Source organism: Paroedura picta, chromosome 1 (assembly GCF_049243985.1).
Source record: "Paroedura picta isolate Pp20150507F chromosome 1, Ppicta_v3.0, whole genome shotgun sequence".
NCBI lineage: Eukaryota > Metazoa > Chordata > Lepidosauria > Squamata > Gekkonidae > Paroedura > Paroedura picta.
This window is the reverse complement of record NC_135369.1, coordinates 141,761,046-141,785,787: the sequence shown is the minus strand read 5'-3', so window position 1 is coordinate 141,785,787 and position 24,742 is coordinate 141,761,046. Positions and strand designations below refer to the sequence as shown.

Sequence of the window (24,742 nt, the reverse complement as noted above, 5' to 3'; positions counted from 1 at the left end):
CAAATGGACAGATAGACATGTGGGTCACTTTATTATTATAGACGCATGATAATACCCAGCCAAATGATTTGCTTTGCTATATTTGACTTGGATCAAGGTCATATGGGAATGGGCAGATGGAATCTTTGTTGAGAGTCCGATGGAAGTCCTGGATTCCAGCCCCAAACTGGTCTTCCTTATATTTTTTGTAAAGGAACCTGGGATAAAAAATGGTAATCATGAATGCAGGTTCTTACCTGGTGGTGGTGTTATAGGTACAATGGGTACTATAAAAAAAACACAAAGAAATCATATTAAGAGCACTCCTTCCATCACAGTATCACTGCCACCAATTATAATGTATGTTTTAACAGAGTTCGGAATTTATTACTTACATGTGCGCTCACTGCCAATCAGGTCATCACTCTCTGATTCATCAGGATAGATAGCAGTAACTGCAACTTCGTACAGTGTGTCTGGGGTCAGATTTTCAAAAACCATAACGTTTTCATCACCATTTAGAATTGTCTTTGGGACAGGAGGGAAAAAAGTATAGTCAACTTGTGAGATCAGCTGCTTAACAATCTGCAATATTCTAGTGGGAAAGAACAAAGTGAAGATTTTGCGTGTTCAAATTAACATCAAATCTAAGTGCAGTGACTCCCAGTGCACAACAGAATAGTTCTGTGCTATGAGAAGGTTATTCTGAAAAATGTTGCATTCTTGCACCACTTCTATGCCCCTCAAAGCAGGGAAATCTCATGAAGCACTGAGTCATCCACCTTTCTGCTAGTGATGTCATCCTGAGGAAGGGAATGGGGGAACCAGAATTCACAGACAGGGCCTACACCTGTATGGAAGATTCTAGCGGTATAGCTGCAGTAAAAAGGAAGGTGAATGCCAGGAGACAATATTAATTGATTTGTTCCTTTTGTGAGAAGAGTGCATAACTACTTGAGAGCTGACGGATAATCTTTCTGTCTCTTTCTGAATATAGGTGTGCTTCCAGTTTTATTCCAGGAAAGAATATATCTAAGTATAGATATCAAACTTTTAGAGAAATTGGTCTGATACAGCAAGCAGACACTTGAAATTATTTATGAGTATTCATTCTTACCTCCAATTTGTCTGTTCCACCATATGGTCCCCATGTTACTCTATAGAGAGCTACATCAGGAGCCCCATGATCCCAAGTGCCTCTGAAACTAGACTTGGTTACACGATCAGTTCTTAGATTGACTGGAGCTGGTACAGACACTACCAGGGAGAAAAAAAGGACACAGTAACTATTAAGAGGAAAAGATCTGTACAGTAGATATTACAAAAGATTCACAATATTATATTCAGAGAGGATTTGTGGTTAATTACTGTTGTTTTATTTTACTGTGATTTTATATATTATATTTTATTGTGAACTGCTATGAGACCTTTTGGCAAACGGTGGTATATAAATCCAACTATAAACAAACAAACAAACAAACAAACAAACAAACTGCAAGGACACTGTATGAAAAATAGTTTACATGCCATAGACCTACAATGTAGCTTGCCAAATATAACACACATCCATCTTCTTTTAATTACATGGCTTGCTTTATACAACATTGTTGTGATGTCATTTCTGTGTTTGCCCAAGAAGTGACATCACACTATCAAACCAAGGGTGCTTGTCACCACATTCTCTTCTGCCACACTACTGAGAGGAAACATGGGTCAATGGCTGCTGCCAGGAAGTTTCCCAGTACAGAGAGAGATCTGGCAGCCCTGATATAAGTAGACCTTGCGTGACAATGGAAGGAAAAACAATTTCATTTTTGTCATTGTTAACCTTCAAGAGTGGTGGACCTAGATATGCTGTTCGAACCCAGGATATGACAATTATGGGCCTGGAGAACTAGAAAATTTTAATTAAGTATTTTAAAAAATATTTTCTTTTATAAACCAAGTGGCCTGTCCTGGAATTACCATTGTAGTGAAAGCACCACTACCATGTCCTCACACCAACTAGTCTCCTGTCTGATGCCAGCCACCCCTGGCAACCCTAAATTTTACATAGGCCTTCTGGATCACCCTTTTAAACAGCAGAACTATATGCCTGGGTATGGCAGAATCGCTCTCAGGAGTGAACAGTCACTCTCCAAGCAACTCAAAGTGGCTCTCCACCCCTCCTCCAGAACTATTATAACTTGCTTCTTGTTCACTTTAAAGCTACAGCAGCACTTCTCTTCCTCTTTATGCAAAGGAGGCAGCAACACATGTTTGAATGCTATGGTTGTCAGCTCTCCTACTATAGCAGGGAACTTCCTGTTAGCAACCTCTGCTGCCTGATACCATTCCATCTACTGATAGTAGAAAAGTAAATAAATAAAATCAGCTTGGCATAATAGCATTGTGTCACATCTGGGGAAAACACCCAAGTGACTTCACTCTGCTCTAAAAATTGCCAATGATTCCTAGAGTGGACTGATATCACATCTAGGTTTTCCATGAATGTGACATAATGCCACAGTGCTGACAGTGGCCCCATGTCCTTACCCCCCCACACACACTGTTATTTGTCAAAATGACTTCAGCATTCTTTCCCATTAACCTGTCATCCTCCACACGCACACATACCGCATAATATTGCACTGGATAGGAAACGTACATGCTGTTGACTCCCTACCACCACCGCCAAAGCTATTTGCTTGGTGTATTGTCCTAATCAACAACCTAAAATCCTGTTGACCCTGCCCCCTGGCAATCCTTTATCTCTTCCTTTTCCAGTCAATGAACTTCATTGAACTGAAAACAAATATTAATAGTCGTCGTAGTAATGTTATTGAGCCTTGCAAAAGCCAAGTGTTAACTTACTCAATAATTTGATAGTTTAAAATATTTATATCCCTTCTTACTCCCTTAGACTCACAACTCACTTTACTCACAAGAAGAAATAAACAGTCAAGGGGGAAAGGGTTAAAATCTCATATTCTTTAATGTATTCAACAGACACATAAAACGTAAGTGACAAGGAGTAGGTGTATTTTAAATGCCTGGTGGTTTGTTATCATTCAGTTCAAACCTCTCAAAGCCAATAGGGACATCAGCTTCAACTTTTTTTCTTTTTTTGCCTTCTATAATTAGCTTTTCCACCTACCACCTGTTCAACATCTTTCCCAATGTCTGCCTTCAATAAAATATTTGTGTCTTAGTTATTTTCAGTCACTATGGGGTCACTACAGAAATGCTATGATCATAATTTCTAGTCCATGAAATTCAACCCTTACTTTATATTTGAAGGAGATATTTTTGCTTCATAAAACAACATATCCATTTTCCTTTTAATAGTCTTCTGGTGTAAATCACCAAGGTTAATTGTGGATACCTTTTAAATTGCTGGACTGAGGGCATAACCAGATTTGATGTTATCTGTTTGCAGGCCCATGGGCCTACTAAGAAAAAAGGATGTGTAAGGAAGAGCCCAACAACCAGTTTTGTAGACAGTTAACTGGCCACAGTTTTAATGGATATAAATGAAGGAGATTTGCGCAGCATGAGGACGGATTCTGAATCAGGCAACCTGCCTGCTGCCCAATGCACACACACACATCCTGACAACCCAACTGCTAGCTGTGTAACTGTGGGGTGGCAAACCCTGGGGACTATGTGGGCAGCATGTGGTTTCCTTGCCACCAGGTAGTGAGAACCAGCTGACAACGGTGAACTGGGCATGCTACTTAATTGGTCTACCCCCACAATCCTTATGAGTCTCCAAATGAAGAAGAGTTGGTTTTTATACCCTCATTTTCACTACCCAAAGTAGTCTCAATGCAGCTTACAAGCACCTTCCCTTTCTCTGCCCACAACAGATACACTGTGGTCGGTGAGGCTGAGAAAGCTCTGAAAGAACTGTGACTGGCCCAAGCTCATCCAGCTGCCTGCATGGAAAGGAGTGGGGAATCAAATTGGTTCTCCATATTAGAGGCTGCTGCTCTTAACCACTACACATGCTAGCCCTCTGGTGGGAGTGGGCATGCAGGCACAGCCTCCCCCTCCTAAGCATCCATTCCAATGCCCAAACTGTTGGAGGTGATTAACTAATTAACAAGATCATTGAATACAACAACCCGTAACAACCAAAACAAGTGTGAGAAGGAGGGAGAGCCAGAACCAATGACACTGAGCACTCCAGTAAACAGAGGATGGCTGGGCCCCATGGCAACATCCCCTCCAAGGCTGGCCCAGGATAACACAGCCAGTTGGCCAGGGAGTCGTTGCCAGGACTTGGCCCCACATGGCCAGTCTCACTTTCTCACTGCCTTGATGGCACTGGAATACGTGGGACAGCCCTCCAAAGGCTGATCTCCTTCCTCCAGGGTCATAGTAGGAGAGACTCAGTTGGGTCACTGCCAGCTCCCTTGTGGAGTCCCGTATGGCATGGTCCTCTCTCCCACCTTATTTAACATCTTCATGTGCCCTCTAGCCCAGCTGGTCTGGGGTTGTCTTGGGTGTTACCAACATGTTGATGACACTCAGCTCTACCCCCTAATGGACAGCCAACCAGATTTCCCCCTGAAACATTCACCAGATGTTTGAAAGTGGTGACGGTCTGGCTCAAGCAGAATTGCCTGAAACTCAACCCCTCCAATTAAGATTGAAACTGTTTTGTGCAATATGCTGGAAACTGCCCTGAGCTGGCTGTGCTGGGAGGGGCAGTAAAGAAATCCTATAATATAAATAAATAAGTACCTCTGCTCCCTCCAGGCCATGCCTGAGGCATGTAAGCTAACATGTCCTTGATGCATGTGTTAACAAGTTCATTCCCTGAAGCACTTTTGCTTGTGCATGCAAGAGACATGCTGTTTCATCCACTTTTGCAGTTAGTCTAACTTGCAACATTTCCTACTGGAAGGCTTCTTCGCTTTCTCTTGGAGAGTGGCTACATAGAGAAGATCTTTAGTAGCTTATGTCTCTAGTTTGTTCAAATTCAATGTTTCTAGTAGATGTTGTCTATGCAGCATAAATGTCTTATGTTAGTGATCACGTTGTTTGTCACTGGATATGATAGACTGCACTTTTAAAAGCTTAGAAGTGCTGCCCAAACAGGTAAAGGACGGTGAAGGGTTAATTCTTCATAGAGCTAGAGAGTCTTGAGAGACAGGCAGTTCCGAGATAGCTGATTGGTTAGCATCAGCTTAACAGGTAAATATTTCTGCTGAAAATAATTAATTTCAGCCCTAGCTGAGAAGGGTCAAGTACTGACAATTTTAGAGACAGGAGAAGTGAAAAAAGTTAGCAGGAACAAGTGGGTAGTTAGACTGAGACTCCCATTCAGGCCAAAGAAAGGGGGTAGGTCTTCCAGGGAGAAACAAACTCACTACCCAGTCATATTGAGTAATATGCAGTGATTCTGGGGCCTAAGCAAAAATCTAGATGTGGCCCCAGAATCATTGCCACTCCTCTCCCAGGAATTCCCCACAGTCCCGCCATGCTGTAGCCAAATGAGGGATAGTCATTATCCCTGGTGAGACAGGCAGGAGCTGTCAATGGTGGTTGCCCATGCTCCAGATGAAAGGTCATGAAGGGTTGCCACCACCAGCGGGTGGCCTGAGCTCCAAATGGACCCGTTGTAAGTGACGGCAGCAGAAGCCAATTCCTTTTCTTTGTTTCCCCGCTATGTAAAGAGAAAGGGGCCATGCTGTTGTTGTCATGTTAAATGAAAACGGAAGTCTTAAAGCCTTTATTTTAAGCATTACTTTTTATTCAAGCTGAACTATGCAGCTACAAACACAAGTTATAAGAACATACAACAAGAATGCAAAATCAACCAATGGTCTTCTTCATTAAAAAAAGGTGATGCAAAATGAATAATTCCCTTTCCTAATTATTATATATAAATTTAAAAATATATATAAGAAATTGAAACAATTATTTTCTGCTTCCTTCCCCAGCGACAGTTCATAGCACATCTTGGCTCCCTTTCTTTCATTTTTGTATCCAAGTTCTCTCCAGCCTGACCAATGATGTCTCAAGAGCCCTCACTGCAAAACACAAGGCAAGAACAAACATAGTGTCACTAATATACCTTCAAAGGAGAAACACAAAAAGCAGCATGCTGATAAACTTTAGAACAAATCAAGATATTGTTAACTCACAATTACAGAGACATATAGGCATGTCAATGCCCCCATGATACTCTCAATAAATATCACCATCTGGATGGTTGATCTTCTGACTGAGGGGATGCACCTCTCAACAGGACATAGCAAGAAAGAAAAAGAAACCATAAGTTACCTTAAGGATGAAAGCATCATTTTGTTTGCCTATCAGCTTTTCCTTTATAGCAGACTTTAAACCTCGAGAAATAAACACCCCCATATACTATGTTTCCAGTGATGGATTGATGCCTCCATTAACTTAAGAGTAAACGTGTTTTGTTTTGTTTTTTACTTCAACATGGTTCCATTGCCCTTGTTTTGCCTGCATCTTTTTCTAACACACATAAGTTTGCAGTGGTGAGCAGGCAAAAACAGAAATGGACTTCACACATTTCTGCACATGTAGGATCTTGTGCAATACTTATCACTTTGCTGCCTGTATATTATAGCTCAGACATTGGTTGCATAATATCTTGGTGTATAATGGCAGTGCATTTATATAGGGTGGAAAGTAGGTGGTGAACCAAGGAATGTTCCGAGGGTTGAAATGTCACATTCTTGTAATCCATCACCATCATTCCACCCCATGAATTCCAATTTAAGATTAATATACAAATGACTGACAACGCCTTTGCCATCTGCTTGCTGCGTAATAAAACCCATGCCTTCCCATGAGTGTGAATGTTTTGTTCAGAATATTTGGGCCAAGCTATGTATTAGTTGTGTTGTTAAACCATGCAATGGGCATTAATCTAAACATGGGGTAGCAGGAACTCCATGTGCAGTAATATTTAGGCTGTGCCAAAAACATGCACTGCATAGTGACAGATCATCAATCTTTAATTTGTATTGTTTTAGTCTAGTTTAATGCTGGTTGTATAATGGGGACCCTGCTTGTTGTGAGCGAGAGTCTTTTATTTAGAAGGTTTGGACCCAGCTATGTGTGGGTCATCTCATCAAACGTTACCATAAGCCTAAACCAAAACATATGGCAGTAGGACAAAGTCAGAGTTCAGTGGCACCTTTAAGTCCAAAAAATGTTATTCAAGTTTAAGTGTGCAAGAACACTTCTTCAGTAGGAACTGAATGGGAAGTGACAATTGGTCAGTGCATGAAACTGAATGGCTAGGTTTAATTGTCTGTTGATATAAGCTGGTACAGCATCAACCCCTACTCACATCTTAAATGTTGCTTCTTTCAAATGGTTCTCCTTGTTCTCTCCCAGAGCTTCCTCATGCTGGTGGCGTCGAGTAGCTGGTTCTGTAAAGGGGGATCCACATCACAGGCCTCAAGTGTCTCAAAGAACTACACTTTTTAGGCACTTAAATTTAGTTCTGGGCTGCAAGGCATTCCTGACACACAATGAACAGGTTTAGGCCTTTTGCCACCTTTCAAAAAAGGAGAACGGTCCAGAGACAAGAACTGCACATGACTGTCTTCTTGCTGGAGACACAGAAAGGTGTCTGTCAACGTCATTGTTCTGGCAGTACAAATGTTCCTAGGCATCATTTTCCAGGCTGAAATTGCTGTAGAATGTCACTTTGCAGTTCTCTGAGATCTGGTGGGGTACTGTTTTAGACTCTTTATCGTTCCTCCTCCTTGCGTTCAGGTGCCCAAATAGTCATGCGCACGTGAGAGCAAAGTATTGACAGAAAAGATGTCCAGTATATCACTAAAACAATCAAGGTAGAGAACGCATGTGGCACAACACAGATGAAATTTTTAATAGCATCAGCTGCTCAATGGAATAACTGGTGGTGAACACAGGTGTTAGTCTATTTATGCACATTCTTCACTTAATATGCCCCCCCATATAACCCCCCCCCCAATAAGGCCTAGACATAAAAGCAGAGGCACATGATGTCTGGTACCCATTTTGCAGACAAAAAACATAGCTTAACCAGTGCAAACATGTGGTTGCCACTCCGCACTACAGTCTTGGTGAGCTGGAAGTGTAAAACTGCTCCTCACAAGTGTGTAGGTACATTAGCAATAAGAACACAAGAAAGAAGACAACTCGCGCACAAAGACAAGAATGTGCATGAAGATGGTCTTGCTCAAATCAGACAGCCATGCATTTTGGGCGTTTTGGAGTTTGGTTAGGCCCATGAATACACATTTTTCATTTTGTTGACAATTAAATATGCAAACAGGCACCATTGAAAAGCATTGCATCCGTGCATTATATATATGGCAGTTTCATCAATGGTGTTATATTTATGATGACTCATTTGCACATGAAAGTACTTTACATGACCTCAAAGTGATATGAGATTGGCGGGTCCTACCAGACAGTGTGTGGGCCTGCACTGGCAAATGTACAACTTTTATAGGCTTACAGAACTGCCCCCGCAAGATGCTAAGGCACTAGACTCCAACTGCATAGCTGAGAGAAGCTGTGCCAGAGATAGATTGCAAACACTGCACTGCATCTGACTGTGTGCCTGACAGGAACCGCTGTCAAAAATGATATTTTAGCAATGCTATAGTGTTGCTCCCAACAGTGCACTTGATGGGATTTATTTTTAGCTGCGCTGTCTGAGTCAGTAACCTCATAATTACTACTTAAATAGTTATTAGAAACACATTCTTTACTAGGAACGTGGACATGTGCGTTACTATTTCATCTTTCAGTTCTTCTGATTTTTGGTGCTGGCCAGATACCTCCTATTTGTGGTGTTTACTAGCAGTGCAACTGGCAACTCCTGTGTTGGTCATCATCTTGTCACAAGGTCAGGCAGCCGATCATAGTAAACTGGCAGAAACATGATAGAAATCCCACCACGATTCCTCAATCTCTCCATCAAAATGTCTTCACAGAAACTATTCAAAAATACATCTGGCATATTAATCCACCCGAAAGTGCTGAGGGCAATACTATTTACAAAGAGAGACACTTCAGCATGTACATCTGTTTTAAAAATCTAAGGAAATCCACTGGACAATATGATTGACTTACAAGTGGTGGCTTCAGTAGCTATTGGCACAGATAGGCCTTCGTCGTATACTGCAATAAGCTCCACTTGATAGAGTGTTTGTGAGAAAAGATCAGAGAGGACCGTGCTGGTTTGAGAGGAATCCACTTCCACCTACACATAAACAAAGATGTTCAGTTTATAAACAACCTCTCTCTTGTGGCACCACTTTTCATACTTTCCATTCCCATGTAGTAGGAGGCGCAGGATAATCTTTAGAAGAAGAGTTGTTCTTCACTACCCAAAGGAGTCTCAAAAGAGCTTACAATTGCCTTCCCTTCCTCTCCCCACAACAGACACCCTGTGAGGTGGGTGAGGCTAAGGGAACCCTGATATCACTGCTCAGTCAGAACAGCTTTATCAGTGCTGTGGTGAACCCAAGGTCACCCAGCTGGCTGCATGTGGAGAAATGGGAAATCAAACCTGTTTCTTGATATTAGAGGCCACTCTTAACCACACTACACAAAAGCCTATTTCTGTAGAAAGAGAGGTCCCTGAAGACTTAGTATCTGTAAATATCTTCTTGCTTGCTAACAAACTGTGCCATTACCAGAACAGTTTGAGTCCAGTGGCACCTTTGAGACCAACAAATTTTTATTCAAGATATAAGCTATTATGGGCAAGCTTTCATGTTCTGCTGCTTATATATATATATATATATATATATATATATATATATATATATATATATATATATATATATATATATATATATATATAATTTCTTGGATTCAACTACCGTTGAATTTCAGATTAGGCTTAAGGATCTGGTAATAACCTTTAAGGCCATATGCGGTCAGGGTCCAGCGTACCTAAGGGACCGCCTCCCGGCCTATGCCCTTCAAAGAGCTTTACGTTCTGCCACCACCATGATCCCTGGCCCTAAAGAAGCCCGCCTAGTCTCAACCAGGGCTAGAGACTTCTCTGTCCTGGTTCTCCACCTGGTGGAATGAGTTTCCAGAGGAGATCAGGGCCCTGACGGAGCTTAAAGAGTTCTGCAGGGCCTGCAAATGGAAGCTCTTCCACCAGGCATTTGGTTGAGACTGAGTGAGACCAGCAACATCCACAGGGCCCCTGCTCCCTCCCTAGCAGAAATCCATCCATGTGCTCTGCCCTGGACCTGTTTGCACCAGTTTCCCTGTTAAAAGTTATTAATGTTATTAAAGTTAATATTGTTGTTGTTATGGAAAACTAAGTTCCATATACTATTTTCTATGTTTAATGTAAACCACCCAAAGCCTCAGGGGAGGGTAGTATATAAATATAATAAATACATAAGTAAATAAGTAAGTAAGTAAGTAAGTAAATAAATAAATAAATGAGAGTACTTATCTTTCTGATCTTTAGTCCCTGCCATGTGCAACGAGCTCTGGTCAGCAAAGATTTTTAGGACTGAGGCCTCTCCCATTGCATTCCCTCCAGGCCCATCACTGGCCATTGGGGGGGGGGGCAGGTTGATAAATCGATATATGGTCATATCACCAATAATTTTTTAAAAAATTAAAAATATATTTTAAAAATCAATTCCCATCCAATTAGTGAAACCCTTCTAGGATCATTGAGAAACGCCAGGATTTCTCGAAACCCCTGTTAAGAAAGCTTGATTTATGCTGACTCAGTATCATGATAGCCAAAGGAACAAAACCTTTCTAAGAGGGAACTTAAAATTTACAGATGAGAGTATCTGGCTCCCAACTGTCTTCTGTAAGTGATCGGGTTTTAATATTCCAGGCAGAGTTGCTAAAGTAATATTATTACATACTTGCTAAAATTTGCTTACCTCTTTCACCTCATCATCTTCGCCAGCTTTGTATCTCAGTATGTATTTCCGCACTTTCCCAGGAGCAGGTTCCCAGTAAACTCTCATGCTGCTGTGAGTAATATCTCTTGCCCTCAAGCTTTTTGCTCCACTTAGGGGTACTGCGAAATAATCAAAATAATCATAAGAGTACCAACATAGCCTAGCCACCTCAAGTTGATCTTTAGATAGGCAGTATATAGATTTTCAAAAAGACTGCTGGAACTTAACAAGGCTGCTGGTTGCAGCCACAGGAGGTCTCTAAGCCAGAAGATGGTTTGGAGCAGCAGGAAAAGGTGGCTCATGGGAGCCACTGTTCCTGAGCTTCTCTGCACGCTGCTGCTGCGATCGGCACGTGGCACTGAGGAGTGGGAGCTGGGCCAGCGGGCTCTTTACATTTGGCCACACACCAGCCCCTCTTACTCCTCTCTGGCTCCTGCAGCAATATAGCAGTTTTAAAATTCAGGTGTAAAATTACCATCTGGAATTAGTTTGTGAGAAAGCCAAGAGCGATTTGAAACATCACTCCCTGTGATGTACATGTGCATTTATTTTGTCACAGTTACATTATTAAGTACATTTGCAAGCTTCTGCAAAACCTGTGCATTACTGGAATAAGGACAACAATCAGAGACACTGCACACTATGACTGAAGTGTGATCTTTCTTTTAAACTCCCTTCTTTTTCAGAGACCAATTGGACCATGCCTGTAAAAGAAGTGATTGCCTTGGAGAATTGCAAGGTAAAAGCTTTTTTTTAATAAACGAATGTATATTTACAGAAACAAATCTATCCCCTTTGGATGGGTCGGCCTTTTGGCGGCTGAGGTTCAAGCAACATATGAGCACAGAAATGCTATCACAGCATTCTGTACTTTAGGAGATTTAATGATAAGTAACTCAGATCCTTGGAGTATAGACCTAAACGACTGAGTAAGGGTATCATTATATAAACAATGAAGTCACAGACATAACAATAATGAAATTACTCTTACATGTCACTTCTTGAGTAGTGAGTGGGTCACTGGTCAGATCCCCAAATGTTCCATGAATTGTTAAAGTGTACTCAGTATTGGGAATCAAGTCAACCAGCTGTACATCATTCACTGACGCTCCAACACGGATCTGCAAAAAGGAAATGATAAACAAGACAGTTTAGAGAAAACAAGCAGAAAGGAAAACAAATGCCAGTATAGTTACATAAAACATTAGTGTGCATATTTTAGAATGTATTTACAACTTCCTGACAGATGCCATTGTGTATATAACTCTCCCCTTCCATATTGTGTGCCAAAAACTGTCTCATTAGTATGGCATATGAAGAACATAGGTGTTCTATCTCACTTAAATTAGTTGTGTGAAAGGCAGCTTTCCATACCTCCTTTTCTGTTGTTGGCACTGTGGCGTTGACAGCGTCATATAACAACAAGTAGCCAGTAGCGCCGTCAAGGGGTTCCCATCGTGCTCGCATTGTGGTTGAAGTGATGTCGTAAGCATTTAGGTTTCTAACCGAAGGAATTGCCACTGTAAAATCATAAATATTACTTACTTCAGTCATTGCCTTTTTTTCCTGCCCGCTCCCCAATCCCTACGTTCATTTCTACCCTTTGTAGGTGGTGATGGAAAGAACATTTTAGGAGAAAGTTTTTAGTTACTATATTCAAATCTCCTGTCCTGGAGATTATCATTTGTGAATGGACCTTTAGTAGAGATGCGATAAAAAATTTATTTTATTTATTTATCCATTGGATTTATAGCTTGCCACTCCCAGGATGGCTCTTGGCGGGTAACAAAATCCAATAAAACCCCAATACGAATCCCATTAAAATCAAACCACAAGATAGCGGCAGCTAATAACCATGCCTACCCCCCAGTCCAGGGGCCTGCCATCTGTCATAGGGAGAGAGTGGCGACTCGCCCAATGGGTTAGTGTCACCTATGAAGCTGGTCCAGCCTGAGCAGGGGCCTCTGATCTCACATTGCTCTGGCCTCAACCAAAGAACCAGCAGAAGAGCTCCATCTTGCAGACTGTACCAGCTCCATCACGGCCCTTAGCTCACTCAGGAGCTCATTCCACCAGGTTGGGGCCAGGACCAAAAAGGCCCTTGCCCTGGTCGAGGCCAAGCAGACTTCCCTGGGGCCAGGGATCTCTAGTAGATTAGCACCTGTAGAGCAAAGAACCATGCAGGGAGCATAAAGAGGTAAGCGGTCCCTCAGATAGGCAGGGCCCAAGCAGCGGATGGCCTTAAAGGCCATCCTTGAACCTTATCCGGGCCGTGACCAATAACCAATGCAGCTGCCTCAGCACTGGCTGGATATGGGCCCTCCAAGATGTGCCTGTGAGGACCCTAGCAGCTGGATTCTGTACCAGCTGCAATTTCCATGTCAAGGACAAACAAAATTTTCTCCTTAGAAAAATTAAAACAGATTTTGATTGTTCATCATACTTAAGAAACATCAGTAGTCCTAAGCTTAGAATGGCCTTTATGGCCAATGTTTCCAGACTATTCTGATGGCCTACTTGGGAGGTAGATATGCACAGGTGTCAGGTGAAACAACTGCAAATTGCATTTGTGGAGAACCTGCTATAGAAGACATAATTCATTATGTACTCCACTGCCCTCTTTATTCATAGCCTGAGATATTATGCTTCTTATTGTCAGACTTGGACTCTTGTGTAACTCATAGTGTAGCTTTATCTGCCTTAGCTGCAATGAGAATTAGGAATCGAAAGACTTGATTTTTATTTGATTTGGTTCAATTATTTGTAACTGATAATAATAGTGATTTTATATGGTATCTTGAAACTTTATAGTTTGCATAGTTGCTGAGATGATCAATTGCTTGTTTGTATGTTTGCAATGGCCTTTGGCTATAAGCAATAAATTTGACTGATGGACGGTCTAGTAAATCTGCCCAACTTTTGACTTATGAAGACAAAGACTTGTCATATATGTAGGTCATTTTAAACCTCCTGTTTTGGCTCTCTGCCAGGAACAGAAAACCAGAAGGAAAGTTAAGCAGCTAGTATGGTACAATACATTGCTGGGTCACAATAGGGACACCTGGAGTAAAATATAGCTATGCTGGCATTTTTTATGCTACCAGTATCCCCAGAAGGTAAACCTGCATTTTAGACTGGCAAAGATTCAACATTATTCCAGTAACTGGGGTTATGGCATGAATTTCTGAGGGAACCTGTTCAGCACTTGAACTTAGCCTGTTTGACACTCAAAATCACACTGTGAAACAATCAGGGAAACACTTGGATTGCCTCAAGCAACTGGAACAGCTGCTGAACAAGACGGCAACTATACATTTTTGGTCAGGAGCTAACTCACAGCTGATTTCATCTCAGCAAGCATGGGGAGAAGCAAAGTATCCAGGATAGAAGATCAGAAGATAGCTAATCATTTAGAAGGAGGATCCTGGGTACAGAGCAAAATTTCCTTAGCAGGAAATCAGAAGCCAACTCCCAGCTGATCCCTCACCAGCTGTCAGTTGGCTTTTAATGGCTGTAAGTAGCCTGGCCCTGAGAACTGACACAATGAGACTGAAAATAGTCCTTGAACAACCTGTTGATTAACTGGCAGTCTGATAATTGCTGGCAAATGGGAAGTGAGGTGAATTGTTGGGAGTCTGAGCTATCTTAACTGACAATACCCCCAATATGATTTTAAAAAATCATTATATTTATAGAACTGCCCCTCTTGACCAAGCCATCTTGAAGCATTGTACAACAGTTTAAAACAATGAAATTAAAACCAGAATTGATTAATCCATCTAAAACAGCATTGGTATCCCTTGCTTCTGGGCCTCTTCACATTGTTCTCCCACACTGCGCTCCCATATTATTTTCCAGATCCAGATGTTATGAAGAAGAGTGCTTAGACGGGGTTCTCAGATATTTCTTGTGGCCCATTGTAAATCCATATATCCATTCCATCAAATGCCTGATGGAAAAGCTTCGTTTTGCAGGCCCTGTTTTGCAGGCAGGGTGAGTTCTGAGAGAGCCCGTGTCTCTTCTGGGAGCTCATTCCATCAGGTAGGGGTCAGGACTGAAAAGGCTCTGGCCATGGTCAAAGACATGCAAACCTCTTTTGGGCTAAGGACCACCAGCCTATTGGAACCAGGAGAGTGTAACTCTTCAGGGGACATATTCAGGGATGCGGTCCATCAAGTACGTCTTAAAGGTCAAAACCAGCATCTTGAACGTGTTGCCATCCCTTGAATAGCTTCTTGGGTCACTCTCTAATCCGACCAAATAAAGCATCTAAACATTTTGTTTGCCATGTCAAAATGGGGAAAATCCTATCTATAGAGTGTTTCACGTCAGGAGCGTCTCCTTCTCTTCCAATGTGCCAATTAAACCTGAGGATTATCTGCAAGTCTTATGAATTGTTAAATATTTAAGAATACCACAGTTGTCACTTACAAGTTGTTTCAGTGCCTTTTAGTGGTTCACTGCTTTGATCTTCGACCACAGAAAATACATTCACAACATATTCTGTTTCAGGTGTAAGGTCAGTAAGAACTGTAGTAGTTTCCATACGATTTACATAGAACTGTGTAAAAATAAAATAACAGAAATTATTAAATATAATAATGCTATCAAGAGTCATTTGGCTATACTACAGATTCTCCAGAACTATTAATTATAAGGCTTTTTGAAAGATGGTGAGCAATGCTGGAAGAGGAGTCTGCTTAGGACTGCACTGCTGGTCTAGTAACTGAGCTCTCTACTAAATACTCTACAATGCCCTGAAAATAAAACTGACTATCAATAAAATCTTACCAAAGCTTCTGTGCCAAAATCATGACCGTACAGGAGGAATTCTTTAAGATGAATATGACAAGTCATAATTCATTGATAACCATATGGGAAGCTAGTAAAACTTTTACCAGAAGTTTATTTATCAGTGAGGGTTTTAAAAACTGGGAAAAAACTCACCAACATCTGCTTTTTATGAAGCAAAAATATTTTGATTTTGGTGGCTGGAATGGAAAATTTTTGGCAGTCAGAATTATTTTTTTTAAAGCCAATGGCAGTATATCTTACATAAGAAAGCAAGATGGCTCATTAACAACTTTCAGGAATGAAGCCATACAAATGTTTGAAATTTTTATAGAGGATTATATGCTTCCAACGTGCCAGATCAGAAGTTGATAGAATCGTTAACAAAAGTTAATCTTCCAAGGATTGTAACAGAAGACAAAAGTTAAATCTAGGAAATCTTATAGTTACTGAAGTTGAAGATGCTATAAAGACCTTAAATTAAGTAAACCATCCAGTTTACATGGCGATACTCCAGAATATTATAAAATATTTGCTGAGAAATTAGGAGGTTTATTGTATAATGCTACAAATCTTTGATTCTAAAAATATAGTGTTTTTCACTAAAAAAGGAATGATAAATTGGATATAGCATCATATTGTCCTATCTCATTGCTCAGCAATGATTACAAAACATTAACATCTATTCTTGCAGAAAGGTTTAAACACTATCGCAAGGATATTACGTACGTTGGAATCAGACAGGGTTTATCATGGGCAGAAAAGCTTCTATTAATATTAGGTACATTTTTAATATGCACAAACGAATCATTTAAAGTTGCATTTGTTTTTCTGGATGCCAAAAAAGCATTTGATAGATTAGGGAACCACTTTCTCTAGTTTGTCTGAAAGCTTATGGATTTGGTCAGCCTTTTCAACAGTAGGCAGAGATTCTATCTTTCCTGTTTTGGACTAGACTAGGTATATCAGGTTCTCTAGCTCTTCCTTTTAGCATTGAGCAAGGTGTTATTGTTCACTTTATGCCCTCGATCTGCTTACTAGTCTTATTAGGGAGAATTCTATGGAAAAAGGCATAAAAATTGGTTTCCATGAATTATTTTCTGATGATGTAGCTGTTTTTACAACCTTAACAGAAACCTGCTGGTGTGCTAGAAACAATTATACAGAATGATACCTACATTTCTGTAAATTAAAGGCATTTAAGACCAATGTTATATGAATAACTACACATTTTCCTGAACTAGGGAAAATAATTGGTTAAGGTGAGCATCTCCAAGAGGGGCTCCTATTAAATATCTTGGGATATATGTTTACTTGTCTATAGAAAGTATAGTGTATTTAATGTCAATTATGTATTAGTTATAAAAAAAGATACTCCATCAAGCTGGGAATCATGGAATCTATTATTTGATAAGATCAATGCAGTAAGAATGTTTCTCCCAACAACTGTTATATCTGTTTCAAAATATTCCAACTTCACTTTCAGGCAAAAAGTTACTGGAATGGCAAAATATGTTGAATAGATATATTTGGCAAAAGAAAAAAATTTAACTAGCCTGGCATGATGACCAGAGGAAGTGGAATGAAGGGGGCTTGGCAGTTCCAAATATCGCACTAAATTATACAGCAACCAAACTGAATTGATTAGCCTCACAGCTTGTAGTAATGATTGAGCAATCCTATATAATGATTTTGTTAAGAAACTGGTTCATTCCTAGGAGACCTGAGAGGCTGAAATTTTATGTGAATAATAACTAGTTTATAGACAATAAATTAGAGGTGTGCAATAATTATAGCAACAAACTGGCTCCAAATTTTCACCTCTTAATTCAAGTAAGAAAAATTGCTCCTAGGGCTGACTGGAAGGACTTCAGTTGTAAACACTGGGGAAAGTTTGATTTAGGTAGTTACTGTGACTTGATCAAAGTAGCCAAGCAATACAATTTACCACAATATCTGGACATACTAATGGAGGTATTCCAATTTTTCTCTTCTATCAAATAAAGAGTTTGGTCAATACAAGACTACATAAATGAGAGTCAGAAAGGGAATTAACTCCTTTTGAACTTCTCTTTATTTCAAAGCATAAACATTCTCTTTCTGACTTTTATAAAATGTTGTGCAACATTGACTAGGGTTTAGGGCAATAGCATTTAAAAAAATGCCAGAAGGCTCAAGGTTTTGAATTAGACACAAACATTATGTGCTCTGTTTTTTCAATCAGCTTATATTTTTGGTCGGTTTTTGTTTGTGTGAAAATTCCATTAAGATTCTACATTAATGATAGCTTTCTCCTGCCATATTTGCAAGGATCTATGTCTGTTCCTAGCATTGTTGGTAATGCAATGAATTACATTCAGATTACATCCATATGTGGTAGACTTGTACATGAGCAAACAGCTACTGGAGTATGGTGACAATCATGTAAACAAAGGATCTTGAACACACAGTTGTACATTCTTCAGGATTATTTTTTCTAAAACAAATTGAACCTCTTCCCAAGTTAGTTTGGATGCCTAATTATATATTATTTTGGCTACTAAAATAGAGCTAACTAAGATTTGGAAAATTACAAAGATGCTAACATGTAGAACATTTGTAGACAAATTTAAATGTTTTTATTGACATGTACAGCTGTCTAATTTGGAAAGAATAAAGATTTGTCTTAGTTGAATAAAACTTGGAAGAGTATTATAACTTGCATGGGACAGTCATTATAATCTCCATATTATTTACATGATATTGTAATGTGTATTTCTAAAATATAAACATTTTAAATATGAAATGGACTATCATTTTTAATGACTAATAAATTTGAAGGGGTACTAAGTGGGTGACAAGAAACAAAATGAAACCTTTTGGGGATTTGAAATTACATAACTTTGGAAATATATATTTTTAAAAAACCAACAAAAACATCCTGCCTGTGGAAAACTCCTCTGCAATTAAGATACAATTGGTTGGATCCAGCAGTACATTTTCACTAACAGAAAGAGGATTTCATAGATCTTCATACAGACTCCTTATCAGATACAAGAAACAGTTGGGCATCTAACACTACTACAGAAGGAGTCAATTGGGAGACTTCTAGGAGCCAACTTTGATGAGCATGAGTGGACTCCAAGAGTCTGAATCAGAAAAAAAATCTGCCTTCAGATTCAGATTTCAACTCTGAACCCTCAACCTTAGAACCTGGTGCCACACAAGATGTCTTTCCCCAACTGACCTCTCAAGGCTCTCCAAGCCTTGACCTACCTCAGCCCACTGTAACTAGGCATGACATCTTTAGATACTGGTAACCTACTCCTGAAGTAGGAGATGCTTTTAATTCCACCTCCTTGTAGTAGTATTTAAAGACCCAGTTCATCCGCAGCCTTTGCTGTAACAACATACATACCACACTGAATCCTGGATCTCAAATCTGAACAGGGTAGAAGCAATTTTCACAGACGACTTCTCCTACTGCAGACCCCAATTCATCTCTCTTGCTACTCCCTAGAGTCCCCTGTTCCCCAGGTTCAAGCATCTCTGGGAACATTTTGGGGATTCAGTGGGAGGGGGATTCAAGAAACTCCTGTTATGCTGGACGTCAACATGGTTTGGAAATCTGATATTTACAATATATCAGACTGGATATCGTTTTCCTTTTAGTAGAAGGCACTTTTTCTCTGGCAAATTGTTTTTGGTATTTTTAATAGGTTAAGTAATACCTTTTCTGCACAACGATTAAAGGCGAGGCTGGCACTCATCTGGTTGCAGAGCTAATCCCCACTTCCACATGATGTTGGTGGCAGCCGGGCCTGGCCCAATTCAGGCATTCTGTTGCCTCACAGCAAGGGAACGCAGGTGTTTCCATGTTCTCTTTTTTGTCCAACAGGGCCTATGCCAGGGCAGGCTTGTGTGGCAGAGAAGAGCTAGGCCTTCCAGATCCAGCTACTCTGCTGCCCTGGGCCAACTACAATGTCTCAAAGGGGACACAAAATGCCCTGGGGGCTCTGTGGCACTGTGCAACGCAGCTGAGCCGCCTGGAGCATTATTTGTTGTTTAGGAACATGGTATCGTTACTGTGTTTGTAAACAGAAAAAATCATATCCTGCTGCCCCCTGCATGGCAGAACCTTTCTGCCCTGGCTGCCTTGTGTGGAGGCAGAAATCCATGGTGGACAGGGCACGCTGCAACTGAGTAAACTGTCCCATCACAAAGAATTGGCAGTAGCCTGGAGCGCCAGTGAAGGAAGGGTCTGAGTGGTGATTTTAATTGTCAACAGATTATTGTTGCAATTTGGTTTTTATTTTATAAAAGCAATTTTTCTCTGACAAATTTGTTTTTGATATCTTTAGCAGGTTAAGTGAGGTCATTTCAATTGTCAAGTGATAATTTGTTGCAATAAGTTGATTTCAAGGACTCAGAGAAAAATATTAATATTCTACATTTGGATTTTTCTAAATGGTGATTAAGGTACATTCCAACTCTATGAGTCTATGTTTTGGTTCATGAAAAAGAAGCACTCTTAGAAGCACAATTAATATATTATACAATGACTTTTGATCAGACATGCACCTGGAATTCCATTCTGGGAACTCACTGCCCAGGTGTGCAAGGTCCAATTCTAATCTGTCTGTGTTGATTAGTCTATGAGGACTGATCTACACATGCAAGTCATAATTTGTTTCTGTAGAATGAGTGAGAAATATGCTTTTTCTGATCTGGTCCCGAGGTTTATGAAGTTAAAATAGTCATCCAGTACAAAACAAAAACAAAATAGGATATGGCTTCCAACTCTTACCTGCTTCGTAGGGCCCCCAGCAGCACGATAATATTCAACTCTATATCTGTCAACACTCTCAGCAGGAGCAGTCCAAGACACTCTGAAAGAACGTGGAGTTACCTCTGAAGTAACTAGATTGGTGGGGGGTGGTGACAAATCCCCTGTAGCATCAGAACGTGCAAAACAAATAATGTTAGGAAGTCTCAACCCAGAGACTTGCTGAAGTGAGAAAGAGAAATCAATCATCAATCAATTAAATTTCTTTTTGATGGTCTTAAAATGTATTAATTATGAAAACTTGAGTATCATCAAGTCACAACCAACTCATGGGGTTTTCAAGGCAAGAGATGAGCAGAAATGACTTGCTATTGCCTTCTTCAGCATAGCAGCCATTGTTTTCCTTGGTAGTCTCCTATCCAAGCACGGATTATGGCTAGGACTGCTTAGTTTCAATAGCAGATATCCTATTCACTAACCTAAAATATATGTGATCAACATACTTTAAGAATTTGTAATGCAAAAAATGATGAATAAAACATAAAAGTACCGGAACAAACAATCCAAATCAACTGATTTTAAAGTAGAAGCCAATGGCTGGTCAGGCCCTTTATTCTACTTAATATCTAAAACAATTTTACAAATGTATTTTATTTTGCCTTTTTCACTGGGATTCAAGGCATATTACAAAGAAGACAATACTGTGTAAAGAATAACATGCAATTTGCATATATATTGTACCTGCATTCATCACAGTCAAATTTGTCTCTGAATTAAGCCTGCCTACTAGGAATATATAATCAGTTACAATCTCCCAGCACAGATGTTAATTAACATCACAAATAGAATTGTCATTCTACAGTCTGGGTACATTTAATGTTATGTGGTCTTCTGTGCAGAAATTGTTGTAACATGTGAATGGACTATGACAATGTTGAATAATACGATGAGCTGCTCTTGAATGTCTGTCTCTGTCAGAGAAGACCACTTCCACCCAGACCTGTTCCCTCTCTAATTTTACCCCCTATGTCAGGAACCAAGCGGTTGAGACCCAGCAGATTTGCACTATAGACATCACTCTTGGGCTTCAGGATGAAGCTTTTAAGTAAAAGTCTTTATTTGGAGAATCAGGACAAAGATCAGCACATCGCATAAGCTCTTAGACAGGAATCTTGACAGAGAGGCTGGGCAAGGGGGTTGCAAAGCATATATACCTTAGCTAGGCAAGGGGGTCATAGGGGCAGCATTTGGCGGGAACAATAATTCACACAGAAAGAGCAATACGGTTTCCTCTGATCTACAAGGTGCCAAAACAGCCCAACCGGCCATCTGTTATTTAGATTAAGCTCCCAGTGAGAAGAGCCTTGTGAGAACAGATAAGAAAGTGAAGGCAGGGTGAGCCTTTGAAATGCAGGAGGAGAGGAGATGGGAGGGGCACTCTTGAGAGCGCCTGGGAAGGTGCCATAACTCAGCAGGAGATCCAGGAGCATAAAGCAATCAAGTAAACCTCAAAAGGGGGCAAGAACTACATGTCAGGAACTAGGGGTTCATGACACCCTACAGCAGGGGTAGTCAAACTGCGGCCCTCCAGATGTCCATGGACTACAATTCCCAGGAGCCCCTGCCAGCATTCGCTGGCAGGGGCTCCTGGGAATTGTAGTCCATGGACATCTGGAGGGCTGCAGTTTGACTACCCCTGCCCTACAGCATAGCTCTTTCCTGAACTGGCAGCATAACATCAAGTGGGAGAAGATCACAATGCAACTTTTTGTCACACCAGCCTCTTTTCTCACAGAAAGTAGAGTAATACTGGTGTGTGTGGTATAAGACATAAGTAGTTCTCACATTACCTGAGAGGTGTAAGCATGAGTTGTGTTGCAGTAGCTACAAGAGTGATGATAATGTGAAAATGGGCTCTGACATGCACAAGCATATATACATACAAACATATGAAAAGATTACTTGGCTAGTTTGTATACTTCAGAGAAAGGGAACAACCCAAATTTCCTAGCTTGGAAATCCCAAATGTTCCCCAAATGTGTGTTTGGACTCAAAACCAGGACAGCCTGTTGTAAATAATACTATATGTTTTAAATGCTAAACATTAAAATGAAATATAGACTTGCTCAATATTAAGTGGCATTATATTTCTGCATTTTATGTTGGGAGCAAAGAAAGCAGTATGAAGTTACTTTGTGAGCAGGTCCTCCTGAAAACTAGCTGAGCTTGATGAAACTTCAAAACAATTTAAGCAGTTAGCAAATAATTTTTTTAAATTTTAAGATAGTACTAAAACTGAAAAGAGAAACATACCTGGACCTTTCACACTATTGCACAAATTAATAGTGAGGTCATCAACAATAGTATTGAGCAAGGAGAAATCTGCAACGTTGTAAGCATGAGTTTCATCTGGGTCTGAAGCAATCTGTTTCAGTTCACTTTCATCGGCATTTTTAATACCTTAAAAAGATAATGAAATAAAACCATATTTGAAGCAACTCAGATGTATCTGCTGGCATAATGTAATCTCATACAGCAGAATGGGTACTTTACACAATACTCACCAACAGCATAAAGCTCCACCCCTTGATCTCTCAGGTTCTGTGATGGACCAACTATATCATCCTGTGATTTGCCATCAGTGATGAGGACACCTATTTTGCGAGCTCCAGGCCTCATGCCAACTTCTTTTTTGAAGTTGTTTGCCAAAATGAACCTCAAGGCCATTCCTAAAATTACAACACACAAGGGGTGAGAAGAGATTCATTATTCACTATAATGAATATATTCACTAGTCTTGATTTCTAACTTAGAAAGCTGCCTCCCCGCAAACAGTGGTGTAGGCATTTATTAAAGTATACATAGCATCCACCCTATCGAGAACTTTCTGAGTGGCTAACATTGCTGCCCTTCTTGAAGGAAGCCTTTGTCCAGGATTGATCTCCATACCCTTTTAAAAAACTTGAAATAACAATTTGTCCAGAACTGCAGTAAATTAAAAGGGAATATTTCATTCCCTGCCCTTTTCTTTGTGCTGTTTGCTCAATCAAAATCAACCTCTGGCCCTAACCTGCTGTTTGTCCCATGGGAGCCTGTATTTTTTCCAGATATCACTGGAAGATCAACTGCCCTTGAGAAAGCAGAAGGAGGCAAAAGAGAACATTGAGGCACAACTGAGGCTTCTATCACCTGTGCCTTCAGATTCTCATAGAAAACATTTGCTATGGAGTGAATTGGAGAAGCCATATCCTACCTTCTAGATGAAGTTCACTAGGAGATATTAATTAATCCCTAGCCTTTTGGATAGCTGGGACTCTTTCCCACCTACCTCCACTTTTCATGGATACTGATTGAAGAAGCTTATTGAACTTTGTCAGTCTTAAAGATGCCACTGGAATCAAACTTTGTTCTGTTGCTTCAGACCAACACGGCTAACCACTTAAATGAGACTTAATTCCCAGGCCGTTTCCACACTGGAGGCTTCACATTGGGCTGCAGGCTGGAGTTTAAGTCCTGGCAGGTTGCCTCACCTCTTTCTGCTTCTGCACGGGAGCTGGGGCAGCAAAGTTCCCAGTGCAGAAACGGTCCTACTAGTTCTACTACATTGTACCTTATAATTGACATCTCCAAGATAACTGACATCTCCAAGGTTATTTACAATAACTTTTCTTCTCTGTCACCAAAGAAAAGCAAAACACGTGTTCATGGAAAATCATTTTTATAATGAGGTCTATGACATTTTTTAACCTGTCCACTACCTGCAGACTTGATCCAGAGCACATGTAAACTACTGTGTTTGCTATTGGAAGGACAGGTGAGCATCTCTGACAAACATCTTTATATATTGTTGTTGTTGTTGTTGTTGTTGGATTTATTTCCCGCCACTCCCCGTAGGCTTGTGGCAGGTAACAGTAGTCTTCATCCCATTAAAATACCCATTAAAATACTTTTAAAACAATCCCAACATGGCGGAAAAACGCTCTTGTTCCCACTCCTGCTATCAGAGTGGCAGGGAAGAATGGGGAGACGATGTAACCTACTAGTCACGGGGGGGGGGGGGATGATAGCTCTAATTCGCTGACCCCAGCCTCAACCAAAAGCAAAAATATAAAACTGTGAGTAATTTTTCTCCTGTGTAGTTTGCAGAGAAATCGGTATAAGAATGCCTACCTGTTAGAGTGTTGCCTCCTTTATATGGTAAGTTGGTCACAGCGTCTAATAAACTCTTTTTAGTTGCATGTGTATTGAGCTGCCATTCTGTTCTAGGATCACCACTATACTGTGCAAGAGCTAG

General features: G+C 40.4%; 1 protein-coding gene and 1 long non-coding RNA gene across 8 annotated transcripts in view; both read right to left on the bottom strand.

The window, feature by feature from the left end:
• The window catches only part of COL12A1 (collagen type XII alpha 1 chain), a 171,030-nt gene that overhangs the window by 78,988 nt on the left and 67,300 nt on the right, over positions 1-24,742 (bottom strand). For all 7 annotated transcript variants that reach the window (XM_077306567.1, XM_077306593.1, XM_077306572.1 and 4 more), the window contains 12 exons: positions 24,619-24,738; positions 23,013-23,177; positions 22,762-22,908; positions 20,470-20,612; positions 15,324-15,453; positions 12,267-12,412; positions 11,884-12,013; positions 10,872-11,011; positions 9,076-9,205; positions 1,097-1,236; positions 375-507; positions 237-266 (listed from right to left, as the gene is read on the bottom strand). In XM_077306567.1, coding sequence (XP_077162682.1) covers positions 237-266; positions 375-507; positions 1,097-1,236; positions 9,076-9,205; positions 10,872-11,011; positions 11,884-12,013; positions 12,267-12,412; positions 15,324-15,453; positions 20,470-20,612; positions 22,762-22,908; positions 23,013-23,177; positions 24,619-24,738 — 1,554 coding nt within the window. The remainder of the gene's footprint in view (positions 1-236; positions 267-374; positions 508-1,096; positions 1,237-9,075; positions 9,206-10,871; positions 11,012-11,883; positions 12,014-12,266; positions 12,413-15,323; positions 15,454-20,469; positions 20,613-22,761; positions 22,909-23,012; positions 23,178-24,618; positions 24,739-24,742) is intronic.
• Positions 5,698-7,894, bottom strand: LOC143822027 (uncharacterized). Its single transcript, XR_013226020.1, has 2 exons — positions 6,114-7,894; positions 5,698-5,999 (listed from the first exon to the last, which is right to left on the bottom strand). It is a non-coding gene; the product is annotated as an uncharacterized LOC143822027 (long non-coding RNA).